This window comes from Equus caballus, chromosome 12, assembly GCF_041296265.1.
Source record: "Equus caballus isolate H_3958 breed thoroughbred chromosome 12, TB-T2T, whole genome shotgun sequence".
Taxonomy (NCBI): Eukaryota; Metazoa; Chordata; class Mammalia; order Perissodactyla; family Equidae; genus Equus; species Equus caballus.
Window position 1 is genome coordinate 26,774,981 of NC_091695.1, and position 17,964 is coordinate 26,792,944.

Here is a 17,964-nt window from a genome sequence, read left to right on the forward strand (position 1 = left end):
GTGAGCACACTGTTTAGCACATATAAGTTGTTCCAAAAGGTTAATTATTAATATTTTATCATTTGTAAAATAATTGATATAATATGGGTCACTGAATAATGTTGCTCAAACATTCCATATGATGCTTTACACGTGCTTGCCCCACTACAGCTGGGCTGAGACATGACTAGTGGCAGACATTGGATTGTCATATGTAGTGATATGTGTAATTTCTGGGTCAGTTGAAGCAGATATACAACCTTCCAGTTGTTTCTTCTGCTATGGTGACTGAGGAGACTTAATATACCAGCAGGTGCAGCTATAGATGGTGAAGCATAGATCAGCCAATGTTTTTGAGTGACTTTGTGGGGAAATGCTGCCTCTCCCCAGACAAGCCATGTTACGGACTTGTAGTGTCATATGTGAGAAATAAATATGTGGTACACTGAATAAAGACCCCCAAACATCTGGTTATATTGCCTGGAATATGTAATGTCACCCTACATAACAATGACTTTCTAATTATTATTAATTTAACAGTATGAGTGTGGCAGATTATCATGGATTAGTGAGCAGATTCCACATGCAACAACCAGTGTCCTTACAAGAGAGATGCAGAAAAAATGACAGTAGGTATCCTAAGGGCCTGTCATTCCACAAAAATGCTAAAAAAAGCTAAAACTTTCAGAATAAACCTTTTCTCAGAATGATGTTGGAAAACATTCAAAAGTTCAGAGACCAAGTAAATGTTGAGCCACGAAAATGGCAACTTTATCATGATGTTGAAGGAAATCTCTGTGAAACCAGTAACTAAACACAAGCTAAAGGGACAGACACTGCAGATATCACACACAAAACACACAGTCAGTAAAGAGTATAGAAAACTTATTAAATAAAAATTACAACCAACAGCAAGAAAATAACAACAACAAAAACCTGAGGGAGAAGAATCTGATTTCCAAAGTTACCACATTATATATTCATAATGTCTAATTTTAAACAAAATTAAAAAGATTAATTTTAGTTTTTAATAAAAAATAAGAGTCATCCAGAGAAAAAAGAAAGTGTGTCCCATTAACAGGGCAAAAAAAATGAATTAACAGAAACTGTCTCTGAAGAAAGTGCAGATATTGGAATAACTGAACAAAGATTTTAAATTAATTGTCTTAAATATGCTCAAAGAACTAAGGGAAATCATAGGCAAAGAACTAAAGGAATGCAGGAGAATAATGTCTGAACAAAAAGGGAATATCTACAAAAAGATAGAAATGATAAAAAGGAAGTGAATATAAGTTCTGGGGCTAAAAACAATAGTGAAATAAAAAATTCACTAGTGGATTTCCACAATTATTTGAGCAGGGAGAAGAAAGAACTAGCAAACTCAACAATAAGTCAATTACATTAATCCACTGTGAGGAACAGAAGAAAAAACGAAGAGGCGCAGCCTAATTGTGTAGTGGCTAGGTTCGTGTGCTCACTTTGGCAGCCCTGGGTTCACAGGTTCAGATCCCAGGCATGGACCCACACACTGCTCATCAAGCCATGCTGTGGTGACATCACACACACAAAATAGAGGAAGAATGGCACAGATGTTAGCTCAGGGACAATATTTCTCAAGCAAAAAGAGGAGGTTTGGCAACAGATGTTAGTTCAGGGCTAATCTTCCTCAAACCACAAAAAAAGAATGAAGAAAAACTGGACAGAGCTCAAGAGACCCTTGGATCACCATCAAGTGTACCAGAATATGCATAATGAGAGTTCCTGAAGCAGAGGAGAGAGAAGGGGCAGAAAGAATATTCTTAGAAAAAAGGCAAAAATTTCCCCAAATTTGATAACAATTGATAAAAAACATGAATCTATTCATCCAAGTAGCTCATCAAACTGCGAATAGGATATCACCAAGAAATACATGCTGAGACACATTGTAATCAAATTATTGAAAGCTGAAGACAAAAAGATTCTTGAAAGCTACAAGAAAGAAGTGACTTTTCACATAAGAGGGATTCTTAATAAGATTAATAGCTGACTTCTCATCGGAAACTATAGAAACCAGAAGACAGTGAGATAAGATATTTAAAATGCTGAAAAAAAAATCCTCTCACCGAAGATTTCCATATCTGGTAAAACTATCCTTCAAAAAATGAAAGAGAAATTAAAGAATCCCAGATAAACAAAATCAAGAGAGTTTATCTCTAGTCAATATGTCCTACAAGAATATCTTAAAAAGAAAAAAAGTCATTTAGACTGAAATCAAAGGACTTTAGATAATTCAAAGCCATAAAAGAAAAAAGAGCACTATAAAGGTAATTATGTAGATGAACAAAAGGCCAGTGTTACTGTATTTATGGTATGTAACCACTTTATTTGTCCTATATGATTTAAAATACAAAAGCATAAATATAATTATCAACTTATGTTAATGGTCACAGAATGTATAAAGATGTAATTTGTGACAATAAAAATGTAAAAGGAGAGAGATATAGCTGTATAGGAGCATAATTTTATTATATTATTTAATATAATTTGGCATTGATTCAAAGTAGAATATTATAAGCGTAAGATATTAATTTTAATCCCCAGGGTAACCACCAACAAAATAACTAAACTATACAGGAAACAAAATGAGAGGAGAATCAAAAGCATAGACTACAGAAATCAACTGAACACAAATGAAGGCAGTAAGGTAGGTATTGAGGGAAAAAATGATTGAGAAACACAGTAAACAAATTGCTCAGCAGCAAAAAAGGGCCTTCTTTAACAGTATTTACTTAAATTGAAAATGTATTAACTATCCAATAAAATGTAGAGATACGCAGAACAGATAAACAACATGACTAAACTGAACAGCCAATGGGTCAAACAAGAAATCAAAAGCGAAACAAAAAATAGATAAATGAGACAAATGAAAATGGAAATACAACATACCAAAACTTACCAGATGCAGCAAAAGCAGTTTCAAGAGGGAGTTTCATAGTGATAAATGCCTACCTCAAGGAACAGGAAAAATCTTATGTAAAAGAACCTAACTTTACACCTCAGAAAACTAGAAAAAGAACAGATGAAACCCAGAGTTAGTAGAAGGAAGGAAATCAATAAATTAAGAGTGGAAAATGAAATAGAGGCTAAAAAGACAATAAAAGAGGTCAATGAAACTAAGAGCTGGTTTTGAAAAGACAAGCACAATTGAAAATCTTTAGCTAGACTAACCCAGAAAAAAAGGGAGAAGACTCAAATAATTAAAATCAGAAATAAGAGGGAGATGTTACAACTGATACCATAGAAATACAAAGGATTATAAATGATTAATACTAACAATGATACAGCAAATTGGACAACCTAGAAGAAATGGATAATTTCCTGGAAACATACATTCCTCCAAAACTGAAACATGATGATGTAGAAAATCTGAACAGACAAATTACTGGTAAGGAGGTTGACTCAGTAATATAAAACCTCCCAACGAAAAACATCCAGGGCTAGCATCCCTTGTGAATTCTGTTGAACATTCAAAGTAGAATTAATACCAATCCTTCTCAAACTATTTAAAAAAACATAAGAGGAGAAAACACTTTCAATCGTTTCATTTTCTGAAGGTAACATTATCCTGATACCAAAACCAGTCAAGGATGCCACAAAAAAAGAGAATTAGAAGCCAATATCCCTGATGAATATAGACACAAAAATGATCAACACAATATTAGCAAACGAAATGCAACCATACCTTAAAAGCATCATACAACATGATCAAGTGAGTTTCATTCCAGGGATGCAAGGTTAGTTCAACATTTGCAAGTGAATCAATGTGATATACCACGTTAACAAAAATGAAGGGTAAAAAACATATGATCAGCTCAACAGATGCAGAAAAAGCATTTGAAAAAAATCAACATCCATTTTTGATAAAAACTCTCAACAAAGTTAGTATAGAGGGAATGTACCTCAACATAATAAAAGTCATGTATGACAAGTCCACAGCTAACAGCATACTCAATGGTGAAAAGCTGAAAGTTTTCCTTTGAGATCAGGAACAAGAGAAGGATGCCAACAGTCACCAATTTTATTCAACATTGTATTGGAAGTCCTAGCCAGAGCAATTAGACAAGAAAAAGAAAGAAAAGGCATCCATATAGGAAAGGAAGAATTAAAACTTTCACTATTTGCAGATGACATGAAATTATGTGTAGAAAACTGTAGAGACTCCACCAAGAAGTTGCTGCAACTAATCAAAGAATTTAGTAAAGTTGCAAGATACAAAATCAATATATAAAAATCTGTTGCATTTCTATATACTGATAATGAACTATTGGAAAGAGAAATTAAGAAAACAATCTCATTTAGAATTCAATCAAAAGAAGAAAATATCTAGTATAAATTTACCCAAGGAGGTGAAAGACCTGTACATTAAAAACCACAAGACATTAATGAAAGAAGTTGAAGAAGAAACAAATAAATGGAAAGATATTCTGTGCTCACAGATTAGACGAATTAATATTGTTAAAATGTTCCTCCTCATCTTATTCCTGATCTTAGAGGAAAAGCTTTCCGCTTTTTGCCATTGAGTATGATGTTAGCCATGGGTTTGTCATGGATGACCTGTATTATGTTGAGATATCTTCCATCTATACCCATTTTATTGAGAGTTTTTTTTTTTATCACAAATGGATGTTGAATTTTGTCAAATGCTTTTTCTGCATCTATTAGCTGATCATATGATTTTTATCCTTCATTTCATTAATGTAGCATATCACATTGATTGATTTGCAGTTGTTGAACTATCCTTGCATCTCTGGAATAAATCCCACTTGATCATGGTGTATGATGCTTTTAATGTACTGTTGGATTTGGTTTGCTAATATTTGTTGAGAATTTTTTTCTTGTGCATATTTTATATTCCAACTTAAACTGTAATAACGTATGTATCTTGGGAAAAAAGGGTTTAATACATTGTGTTCTCAAGAAAAGTTTGTGCGTTAATAGAATGATAACAATCATTATCAAGAATATTTTGAGTGATTATCATTTTAGGCACTGTAGCATGATATATATACATCTCCTTCCAAGTATATTGTGACATGTGGTTGCATACAGTACCATTATACCAGCTTAATTGCAAGTGCTTGATAAAGGTTTCCTAAATACAAAGTGGAGAATATGGTACTTAAATTCAGACATGTTTGTCTGCATATTATATGCTCAGAAACACCACACTATATAGATACTGGTAACAGTATGAACTTCGAACAAAGAAAGATGCTAATGCATTTCCAGAAATAAGGGCAGTAGGTGTTTCTCCCAGGAGAAGATAAAAAGATTAGTAGTGTAAGATGGTGATGAATGAGAAATGAATAGGCTGAATACCTTGGTGTATGAGTATTTCATCAACCATGCCTCAAAAGAGTAGCAATTAATTACTCAAATGCTACAAGGTAAAGCAGAGGAATTACTCACTATATCGAGACTTTTAAACCCACAGGCTGTAAATAATACTTTTTGGATATGATGGATTCTCCTTGATAAATATTTTATGACTTTGGTTAAAATGATATGGGTTCCCAAATTAATGGGAATAAAATGGACTCCAATCTGAAGGTAATTACTAATCCCAGTAGTTTCTGTTTTAGGCAGGACAAGATTTGTGTTATTCTTACAACCCCCACATTCTGGTCCAATGATCTATACATATTATCCCTACTAGTATTTCTGGTGTATGGGATGAGCATTTTTGTTTTGTTTTGATTTATTTAAAGATTTTATCCTGGAAAGGATGGTGAAAAGAAACTGCTAAGGAAGATTTTTTACTAACTATGTTGCAGTCATTCTGGCTTCTTTAGATTCTGCCACCTTCTTCGACAACTGGAGACTTTTACCATAACTTTTCATTTTGCTTGGGGCAGTCTTTCCTGTGCTGCCTCTTTAGATCCTTTAGGCATTGGCTGAAATGATGAGTCTCTCCTGAGAAAACATTCTGTCCAATCAACTAAAAGTAGACTTTACTGTTCTATTTATAATTATATGCTTATTTGTGTATTGTTTCATGTTTGTCTGCCTTATTTAACTTAAGCACATGAGACTAAGAACCACGTTTGTTTTGCATAGACATGTGCACCCAGGGTCCAAGACCTTGGTTGACACTCGTTTAGGATCAATAAACAGTTGAATGAATGGATAATTCTTTTTTTTCTTCATTTATTTGTTTATTTTTGGATGTACATCATAATATATTTTGAATTCTGTGTAGATTACATCATGTTCACCACCCAAAAACTAATTATAGTTCATCCCCTCACATGTGAGCTTAAACACCCCTTCTGCCCTCTCTCCTCCCCCCTTCCCCTATGGTAACCACCAATCCAATCTACAATGTTATGTGTTTGTTTGTCGTTGTTTTTATCATCTACTTATGAGTGAGATCATATGGTATTTGACTTTCTCCCTCTGACTTATTTCACTCAGCATAATACCCTCAAGTTCCATCCCTGTTGTCACAAATGGCCGGATTTCATCATTTCTTATGGCTGAGTGGTAGTCCATTGTGTATAAATACCACATCTATTTTAGAATGGATAATTCTTATCAATGGTGCAAATACTTAAGGTTAATTAAGGGATGCAATAATTTCTGGGATCTATTTGGCTTGTTTGTTGATACAGCCTGAGTCCCTATCACTCCATGTTTGTGTCAAATTGGTGCTGGAGAAGTAATACCCTAACTTTATTTCTGCATTATCAAAGAGAATTAGTACAAGTAATGTAAATACACTCAAGATCTACCCTCAACAAGCAGAGCTGGATGTCCATAGACACTTTAATCACTGTTCTCTAATCGTGTGAGATAAGGAGTTGTTCCTCTCATGGGGTCTTTGTCGCCTGGGAGTTCCATGATTGTATAATTCCCTCCTGGTTCCCAGGCTTAACCCTGTCAAGTCCCCATATGACTCTTTGAGGAACCAGGCCAAATGCCAAAGCCCCTTGATCATTCATTCATTCACCTGATGGTTAATAATTGTCTGGTACCAATGATGAACTTCCCCCAAACTGAGACTTATCAAGAACCTGCGATAAGGACCACAAAAAATACCTGCAAATAATAGTTATTTTAACCATGGTTATGATGATCACCCCTTTTCAGGTATAAGACATTACAAGGACTCTCTTATTTTCTCATGACAGCACCAGTCTTTCACAAATATATCATTTGGAGCTACCTTTCTAATATTTCCCCTTTATAGATGAAGATATAGAGGCTCAAAGCAGTTAAGTGACTCATCTGAGAAGAGAGATCAGCAGATCTAACAATAGAACTCACGTTCATTACTTCCCAGGCAAATAAGTATTTTATTCCCTCAATATCTCTTTGCTCTGGAGAATGTTTACCCTTTAGATGAAAAACTAAAGAAATTGTCTCAATATTCTGTTTATTTTTTTTCTCACAGACTGAATTTGTGATTCGAGAATCACATATGAATTTTCTGGATTTGCCTGTTGTGTTATTCTGCTTGTTTTACAGAAAAGAACTGAGGTTCCAAAAGATTAAGTAATTAGTGTAATTAAGTAAGTAATTAAACAGTAATTAAAATTAAACTAAGTAATTAAACAGCTAGTCACTGGTGGAGTGGTGATTCAAATCCAAGCATTTTAGATCTAGAAAAGAAAGACCTAAGTTTGGGCCCTGATTTCACTACTTCTCAGTTATGTGATTTTGGATAAACCACATCTAAACCTCATTTTCCTCATCGTGGAAGTATGGATAATTATACCCAATCCAGTAAGCCATTTGATTTATTCAAACCTTCTAGTATGTACTTGAAAATTCTCTCGACACTCTAAAGTAGGAATTGACAAACTTTTTCTATAAAGGATAAAGAGAGCAATCATTTTAGTCATTGTAGGCCACTTCAGTTCCTTCTATATTGTCTATCTTCCCCTCTCTCTTTCTCCCAACTTCCTCCCCTCCCTCCCTTCTCCTTCCTTCCTTCCATCCTTATTTCCTGCCTTCCTGCCTTCCCTCTTTTCTTCCTTTCTTCATTCCTCCCTTCTCTCTCTCTTTCTTTTTCATTATTTTCTCTTAAAGTATAAAACATTTTTAGTTCAAGGACCATATAAAAAGAGGCTAAATTTGGTCTGTAGATCTAATTTGCTTACCCTTGCTCTAAACTATTATATATAGTAATTTAAGATTAGGATAAAGAATAGCCAATCATTTTCTAAAAAGTAAATTCTCTGAAGATGTTTCCTTACTTCTTTGCAATTCCCTTCATGCCATCAGCCATTAAAGAAAATTCATTAAGGCAAAATTTTTGTTTTCCTGAAATGCTAAAAATTCCTGCCATAGATGATTAAGGGAGCTCTCTCAGAATGCTTCCTGACCCTATGTATCCTGTTCTTTAAGGATGAAGTGAAATAAGGATACATGCCATCCAGATGTGTAGAATCCCCTAGAAACGAAAAGTGACCAGTAGGTGATAGTCTCATAATATCTCAGTGTAGAAGGGAAAGAGTGTGCTGGTGTTCAGGAAAAAGAGTCAGACCATCCTTGGAGTAGGGCAAGATAAAGAGGGATACAAGGGAAATAGGGACATTATGGAAATATCCTAAGCCAGAGTCCTGCATGGTAGGACCAAGCTCTACTTCTGAATTCTTCTCTTTACTCAAAGGCTTTTCTTGCCTGATTTAACCAGATAATTTAATTCCCTGTAGGATGTCTTAAAATAATGGGTCCCAAAGAAGAAAAATTTCCATAGCGGCCATTCTTAAACCAAATCCAACTAAAAAAAGTACTTGGAGGAATTTTCCCGGGTTGATCAGCTGTGACAAAATTAATAGGCAATTTTTCACATGATGATTACAGACATCTGCTGTCTGAGGACCACAGGACGGTGTTCTCATTTTTACCTATACGCAACAGAAATTTATGTATGGGTGTTCCAGCAAAATCAATCAATGAGAAATGCTCATGCCAGCTCAAGACTCACAGAAAGTGTAAAGTGCGTTAAAATTATCCTTGCCCGGGCAATTGGGGATGTGAATTTTAGGCTGAGTTTTGTCACTTAAATGCTAAGTTAGCACAGGCAAATTTTGAAGTTTTTATATGTAAGTTACCTCATCTATATTATGTGTTGTTAGACTAGATGATGTCCATGGTCCCCTCTAACTCAAAACTCTATGATTTCCGCTTTTCTTTCAATGAATAGAAAATGTAATGAAGAATTATACCCCATTCATCATGTTCAGATTTTTTATAATTTTAACTCTTACTCCACCAGCTTGTTCTATTTGCTCTTCCTTAGTTGCTTCCCTTCAATTTCATCTATCATTACTCCCCTGATTCTGCTAACAGAATTTTTATTTTAACCTCTTTATATAACCTTATAAGTTGTTACAAAACTTCCATCTAAGTCAGGGTTATCAGAGTATTTTCTGTACTGGGCTACATATTAAAAAAAAATATAAAAGGAACTTTAACATTTTTTGTTACAATGGTCAATAAAGAGAGTGATCCTTTGACTTAACAATAATATAGATGACTTACATATGAATCAAATGCATATAGAGTATTAAGAACTCACTCTTCTTATCATTCACAGAACACATTCTCTCTTCTTATCATTCATAGAACTGCAGCTTCTTTAATATACTAGACTATCCATAACACTTTTAAAACGATGTAATTAATTATGTTCATCAGCAATTGTAAAGGCCAAACTGTCTTGTTTGGTAGTGTAAAGCTATCTGTAGTTGGTGATCTATATAAAAATAGCTCAGAATGTGTAGTATTTATGATAAGCCAAGCACTCATCATTAGTTCTCTTGATAAATTTCAAACTGTGACACTAGATGAAATCCCCTAGGAAGTGAGTGGTGATAGAGCAGTGGGGAGGTCCAGGGACCATGCTTTGGGCCATATCAACATTTAAGGTTTGGAAAGATATTGAAGATGTAGTGAAAGATAAGGAGCAGCCACTGAGGTAAGATAAAAAACGAGAGAACATTGATGTGAGCAGTGTTATATGCTAACAATTCTCGTATGTCTAAATTTTGTCTCCTGACAAAAACTTGACTCCTGATCTTTAGAAGTGCATCTTACCTGCTTCTTCCAATTTTTCAAACCAAGTTAGCCCTTGATTTTCCTCACTAACCTGCTTCTCTTGCATTTCTCCTCTCTGAGGTAAATGATAATTTGTTGTATGTCACATTTCTTTTCCACCCCCACACCCACACTATCAGCAAATCCTTTAAGCTTCATTTTCCCAGTGGATCCACAATGTGACTTTCTTCTACTTCCACCTCTTCAGCTCTTGTCCAGGCTACCATTATCTATAACTTGAATTTCTGCAGCCTTTTCTAACTGGTTTCCTAGCTTCACTCTCTCCTCTTATAGTCTTAGTTCTTTTTTTAATGCACACGTTTTCTTATTTATAATTTCTAAGGCTAAGCTGATTCCTTTTCATATATTCACTTTTATGTGTCTTTTTTTATGCCAATACCATACTGTTTTGATAATTATAGCTTTGTAATATAGAGTGAAATCAGAAAGTGTGCTGTCTCTATCCTAAGGTATAAGCACTGGGTTTAGTTAGTGAAAAGGAACATGGTTTGTACTTCCATATGATGAAGGAATAGAGGACGCTGTGAGATGATCTCTGAGATTTTCTCTTTTTTGGGCACAAAAAATGAACAGATTTTGAATCATGTAATTTGCCATTAGAGATACAGCTTTGTGCTGACTCATTTATTCAATCTCAGTTCATTCACTCATTTATTTACTCACTCATGTAACCATTCAGGCACGCATTTTGGCATTCATTAATTTTTTATTTCATAGAATAAACATTTAATAATTGTTATTAAAAAAACAAGCCTGCTGGAGGATGAGAGGGCTGCTGCACACTGGTTTCAAGAGTATACAATTCCCATTAGATGCCAGTTACAGGGATCATTTTTTAACATGTGTAAAACTACATCTTGGCCTATTGAACCCCTCTGAGTGACCAAGGATATTATTTTATTCCTCTGTAGCTCATCTGTAAAGATTTTCCTTCATTGTGGGTCTTTGTTCAGTGTCTTGTTAGAATCAAAGTCACAATTAGCAGTTTGGAGGAGAGCTTGAGCTCATTCTACAGTTCCTAATGTTTCTCTCTTAGTTCACTTGGGCTGCTATAACAAAATGCCATAGATTGGATATTTATGTTGTTATAAACAAGATAAATTTATTTCTCACAGTTCTAGAGTCTGAGAAGTCCAAGATGATGGTGTTGACAGATTCTGTGTCTGGTGAGAGCTGGCTTTCTGGTTAATAGATGGCCATCTTTTTGCTGTGTCCTCACATGGTGCAAGGGCCAAGAGAGCTCTTTGGGATGTCTTTTATAAGAGCATTAATCCCATTCACCAGATATTGAATTTGCCTCCTCTCAAAGACCACCCCCCCTACTAACATCACATTAGGGGTTAGGTTTAGCATATGAAATCTTGGGGCACACAGCCTTTCAACCTAAGCAGCTTCCATTTCCAGAAATAATCTAGACAGTAATATTTAGTTGTATAAATTCATTACTCATGTTTATCAAAAAGTTACAAAGCATATTTGGCAGGAGAGGGGTGAATTCTTACATTATCCTATTGCTGCTCAACACAGGACATTAGATATGGTTAAATCATGTCTAAACTTGCCTGCTGTAGGTGCAACAATTATGTTACTAATACCCGCCACTAACCCACCAGGACTTAAAAGGTGAGGGCATGGAGGCTTTCTGGGCTCACAGTCATCATTTACCGTCCTTTTCCTATTTCTTCTCAAGGAGGCAATGGGACATTTGGGATTTGGTGAAGGTGAACACATTGTATTTTAAGGTTTGTGGCCATCAACCCTCCTAAAAGCAGATGTTCACTGGAGCATGCAAATTTTCCAGGTAAACTTCCTTATCCAAATGATGCTTCTCACTATATAGCACGAAGCTTCCAGCAAACAGGGTTGAATAGTTTTCTCAGATGACAAAATCTTCATTATAAGTAGTGGCAACACAGGGAAAGAACACAAGGGCTCCAATCCCCATTATATACCTCTGATGACTTAAAAAACCTATGCTGTTTAATGTGCTCCTACTAAGAACTATAATGAACCATGGTGATTGGGGGGTCTTCAGAATATCAACATTGAAGGAGACTTAAACAGTTTCAATATTTAAATAGATAAATATTGCTCTGACTTTTTCACATCTTTTTCAGTTCTTCTAATGCTTTAGTTACAGATAATTGTGTTATCTTGAGAAGATTATTGGCTTTTGATAAAAGCGAATTTCGTTTACTATCCTTTATGCCCACTACAATATGCTATGATGTTAAACTACTGTTAGCTGAACTAAACTGTAAAAAATGTGCTTTGGAGTCCTGCAGACTTGGTTCAAGATTCTCATCTTGCCACCATCTACCCATGTCTGAGCTTGCATTTCCTCTTCTGTATTTGATTAATCCTCTCAGAGTTAGTGTGGGACCTGACTGAGATGGTATATGCAAATAACTGGGCAGGCTCTAGATGCTAAATAAATATTATCATTTTTGTCTCAATCTCTTCTATGTATCAGGCTCTGTGGAAGTGACTGCATTTTACAATCTCCTGGTGCCCAGGTCTTATTCCAAGATCTATTAAACTATACTCTCTGGAGGTGAGATCCAGGCAGCAGTATTTTAAAAATATGCCAGAGTTTATTATAATATGCAGCGCAAGGTTGAGAACTACTGCTCTAGGCTAGTGTTTCTAGGTTGCTTGAGTCCAGTGGTTTTTAAATCTTCTTCAGAATCACCAGGAGGGTTTATTCAAACATGGATAGCTTGGTTGAACTCCTAGAGTTTCTGATACCGTAGGTCAGACGTAGGATTTCTATAATTGGCATTTCTAAAAAATTCCAGATGATGCTGTTGCTGCTGGTTTGGTAATGATGCTTTTCAACTACTGCTCTAGGGAAACAGTTCTTGAAGTGTGATCTGCACACCAACATTGTCTGAAATACAGGGGAAGCTTGTTAAGAAGGCAGGCAGTTCTCCCTATCCAGAATCTCTTATATGAACTTTGTCTATTGGAACTCAGGTAAGGAATAGGTATGGATTTATTTTTGTCCACCAAGCCGTGTTTTTCTGAAATTCAGGAACTAAATAGATTAACTTGTATAGTATCCCTCGTTATCCAAACTCACCACTGACATCCTTGCTATCTAAGCTCAGGATCCAGGTATATGTGCCTAAGAAGGGATAACTCTGCAGATTTGTGGGCTCTACCAGAGACATACTAAACTAGATTATTTGGAATTAGATTCTGGGATTCTACATTTCCACAGTCTCTCAAGGTCATTCTTAGGAATGAATGTCTGAGAATCATGCTTTTCTGCTATGGATAGAATGAAGAGTTCTTTATAATTCTAATAATTAAAAATATAATTTTAATGTGATACATTTATGAGATTTACCTGCAAAGTGCTTTAGACCAAGAGAGTGACGTAGTGTGGGATTCTATAGTATCCAGGATTATAATCTTGATCTTAATATTGAAGTAACCTCCTTTCCTGGAAAAATACTTCAAAAATTTCTCCTACCCAGTCATATTCCCAAAGCATGAATAGAGCCAGTCTCATTTGGGAGGGAACTGCTCAAAGAAATTAAAAACAAGATGAAAGCGTTAAAGTTCAAAAAGTATTCTTAGACGCTAGAAGTTCAATAGAAGTTTCATGTGGTTTGCATGCTATTTCTAATTAGTAGGCTCAGCCCAATGAACACTTTGCTTTGCCAATCACCTTTTTGAATGCACTCTTGACTTCTTTGTTTCTCAAGCTGTAGACCAGAGGGTTCAGCATGGGGATGATCATAGTATAGAATACAGATGCCATTTTATTGGTATCCATGAAATGACTAGAACTTGGCTGTAAGTATGTGAAGATGATTGTCCCATAGAAGATGGAAACAGTGGTTAGATGGGATGCACAGGTGGAGAAGGCCTTCTTCTGTCCCTCATCTGAGTGCATCCTCAGGATAGCAATAAAAATGAAAATGTAAGAGTTCAAAATAACCAAGAGAGTGAAAAAGACATTGAATGCTGCCAATGTGAAGAGCACAATCTCATTTGGATAGATATCAGAGCAAGAGAGAGCTAGTAGTGGGGGAATGTCACAGAAAAAGTGGTTAACCACGTTGGAATGGCAGAAGGAGAGGTGGAAGGTGAAGACAACATGGATAAAAGATTGTAAAAGTCCACAGATGTGAGAGCCAGTGACCAATAAGGCACACACAGTACCTGTCATGGTGGTGGTGTAATGCAGGGGTTTACACACTGCTGCATGGCGGTCAAAGGCCATTGAGGCCAAGAGGAAACTTTCACTAGTGGCAAAGGCCGCAAAGAAGAACATCTGGGCAGCACATGCATTATATGAAATGATCATATCTCCTATGAGAAACCCCACCATTACCTTAGGAGTGACAGCTGAGGCATAAACACAGTCCACCACAGAGAGATTACTCAGAAAAAAGTACATGGGAGTGTGGAGTCGAGAGTCCAACAGAATCAACATGACTGTCCCCAGGTTCCCAACCAGAGTGATGAAGTAAATGAGAGTGAAAATTATAAATAAAGGCACCTGCATCTCTAGGGCATCTGTTAACCCCACAAGAATGAATTCAGTCACCTCTGAAATGTTCTCCATCAAAGTCACTTGGGAATCATTATGAGCAGCACCTGTGACAAGATGACAAACGCAAGTAACGCTACTTCATCATTATAATGGGAACTGAATTGTGAATAAGATCTCTTGCATGTACGTCAGCTTCCTGTCAAGGACTGGAGCTAGTGTGCAAGCATTTGGACCAAATGGTGGGTAGGGATGGGTTGAGTGAAGTTGTGCATCTAGAATGTTATGGAAGGACACTGGAATGTCCTTGTTGACTGTGGCTGCCACAAGGGGATGATAGCATGACTCTGGGGCATGTTTCACCTTACTTGGTGCATAATATACTCTATTATATTAACAGGACTCTTTTTCACTACTTGCTGTACCTTACAAGCACTCTTGTCTAAGATATACATAGGAAGCTTAATCAACAGAAAGTAAAATATAGGAAACATTTTGTCAATTGTTGGTATATGATGCTGACAAGTCCTGTCAAATAAACATTTGCCATCTCTGAGTAACCCTTCACCAACTTGTTCATACAGCAGAACATATACAGTGATTCCGAGCTCTGCTACAAAGACATCCACACTTTTCTTTCTAATTCATGAGGGCACTTAATTGGGTGCTCCACTTCAACTGATGGGTCCTAAAGGAAACTTCATGATTTCTATCACATTCTTAGTGATGTTTTGGCGTCTTTCAGCAACTCTAAGACTAAATAAACATGTTTTTGTAAAAAGGTTGGAGAAAACTTTAGTAGTTTTCTCTTCATGAAAGGCTGATGTTTTCCTTCTTCCACTGTCATCTGTACCTTTGCTTTATTTGTGCAAGTAAAAAGGGAGGCGGAATAGTTGCTTTTGTTCTCACCTGGAGACTCTGTGCCCTCAACCAAGTTATAGATTTCCTGCCACATTACATAGTGTATGTGGTTGTGTTCATCTCCAGTGGTAGCTCAGCTGACACCTTACTGTGGCTGCTGCAGTTATAGTATGAGAGGCTTTCCCAACCCAAGAAACATTCCTGACTCTAGAGTCTTGCCACATGCATTTCTCCTGGATTAACAATACTTGAGGATATGAAATAGCCCTTGTCTTTAAGGATAGCTTAGTGGGAGAGACCTATATCCAATATAGATATTAATCATATGTATTTCCAAAGTAGAGGTATGCCCAGGGTCTTTGAAAGTAGAAAGTATGTGTAGTTAGGCCAACTCAGGGACTCACGAGGGCTTTCTTGAGATGATAACTCCTGAGTTATGGCTTGGAGAATAAAGAAACAATAATAATAATTGTTAGTTATTTTAATAGCAAACACTTACCTAACACTTAGTGTGCATCAGGAAACTGTTCTAAGCTGTTCACATATATTAAATTATTTAGTATATTTAGCAATTCTGAGAGGCATGAATTATCATTACCCTCATTTCACTTAATTTAGAACTGAGATTTAAAGAAGTAAATTACTTTTCCAAGTAACAAATCTGATGGTAGAAATGGGATTTCAACCTGGGGAGTATGGTCTAAAATCTATAATATTAAGCAGCCTTTTCAAAATAGTGGGTCAAGTTAATTAACTTTCTTGTATTTCAGCTTTCTCATCTTCCAAGTGGGGAAAACAGCTTTGAACTTTTAAGGTAGATGAGTAGAGTAACTTAGATCATGCAATACACTTAAAATAATGTCACTTACACATCAGGTACTCAAGAAGTCTTAATTGCTACCACTACTACTGCTACTACTACTATTACTACGACTACTATTATACCAGGCAGAAGAAATACCATGGGTAAAAGCATGAACTGGTAAATATAACTGTATAAATAGGTAATTATAAGCAGATAGGTATCACTAATTAGTAAAATACATGGTACAATCAAATTTTAATTAGGGCGATATGTGCAAAATAATTGCTAGAAATGAGACAAATAAAATTGAATTCTAAAAGAAAGAGAGGAAAAAATGTGTCAGATTATAGATATAATATGGCCATTTAGAAGAGACTAAGACGACTATTTACAGAAAGTATAATACAAGAATACACTTTTTTCAATTCTACAGGTAAGTTTCACTCACTTATTAGAAACTTTGATGGGATGTGGCATGGGAAAGATTATTTACATTCTGCAAATCTCAATTTCATTGTTGGTGAAATACCCAATTCATGTAATATCTAATGAATCTGTTTTACAGAGTTGAAAAGATAAAATTTAATGACATATGGAGCCCCACTAACACAATGCCTGGTACAGAGAATGTATTCAGTATTAGTTCCTTCTTCTCATTCTCCTCCTAGCTGGCTTTGCATACAAGTCAGCTCTGTACCAGGAGCTGGTATTACAAAATGAATAACATGATTGCTGACTTTTTAAGGGGGTGGAGACAGCCAGATCTACAAATTATCCCCCAAAATGATAAGCACTATAATAAGTGTGTATGAAGTGTTATTAAAAAAATCACAAAAAGTACTCAGAATATGCCAGAACACCCTACTGACCATGAAGTTACTTCCTCCTGAGGGTGAATCATCAATTCTTAGATATCTATGGTTGCTGGAGTTGCCAGATTTAGCCCAAATGAATTAATATGTGAATCTGACTAAATTTATTTTTGAAAAAAGTTAATTTTTGTATTCTACTGATACACCAATAATGGCCAATTTATTGGCCAAATTTCTTAACTATACTAAATAAAAATATCTCCATTTGATCCAGAAATTCAGAGGTGTAGGGGTGTGGATAGGATTGTACTACAAACACAAGATCAATTTTAATCCTAGTTCTATTGACAGTCAGCTTGGTGCAGGCCATTGGCAAATATTCTTAATTCATAAGATGAAAAACATTCTCTATCTCCTTTGTAGGCTGCTATTCTGCTCTGATGTAAGAATGAATATGAAAGTCCTTTAAAAGGCATAAAAGATACTACCATTTCACAATCAGGCAATCTGAGCCATTATTTTACATAGTTTCACCTCTTGGTTACTGCAGGATATTCAGCCAAAAATGTTGATTTCCAAACTTTGATATTCCTAAAGAAAATGGCATTATATTTGAGATCCCCAAATAGATGTTCAAAGTTCTACAAGCCCTGAAATTCATAAAGGGATATATGATATTTGCACTGCTACTCTTGTAGCACACGCTAAATAAAAGAAAATTAGGAGGTGCAGTCCCCCTTTTGAACCTAACCATCACTCCAACCATTTATCTGATTATAAGGAGCATGGAAATCTGGGTGCTGTGGAACAGCACAGTACAGTGGAAAGGAGACGACTAGCTAACAAGGTGTCTGTGTTCTAGCTATTTAATCTCTCTAGGCTTTATTTTACTCACTTGT

At 35.8% G+C, this 17,964-nt stretch overlaps 1 protein-coding gene across 1 annotated transcript; it reads right to left on the minus strand.

Annotated features, from left to right (window-relative positions):
- Positions 1-13,726: 13,726 nt before the first annotated feature.
- Positions 13,727-14,662, minus strand: OR5B156 (olfactory receptor family 5 subfamily B member 156). The gene is given in 1 exon segment (NM_001391316.1): positions 13,727-14,662. A coding segment is annotated over 1 exon segment (936 nt).
- Between the last annotated feature and the right edge of the window lie 3,302 nt (positions 14,663-17,964).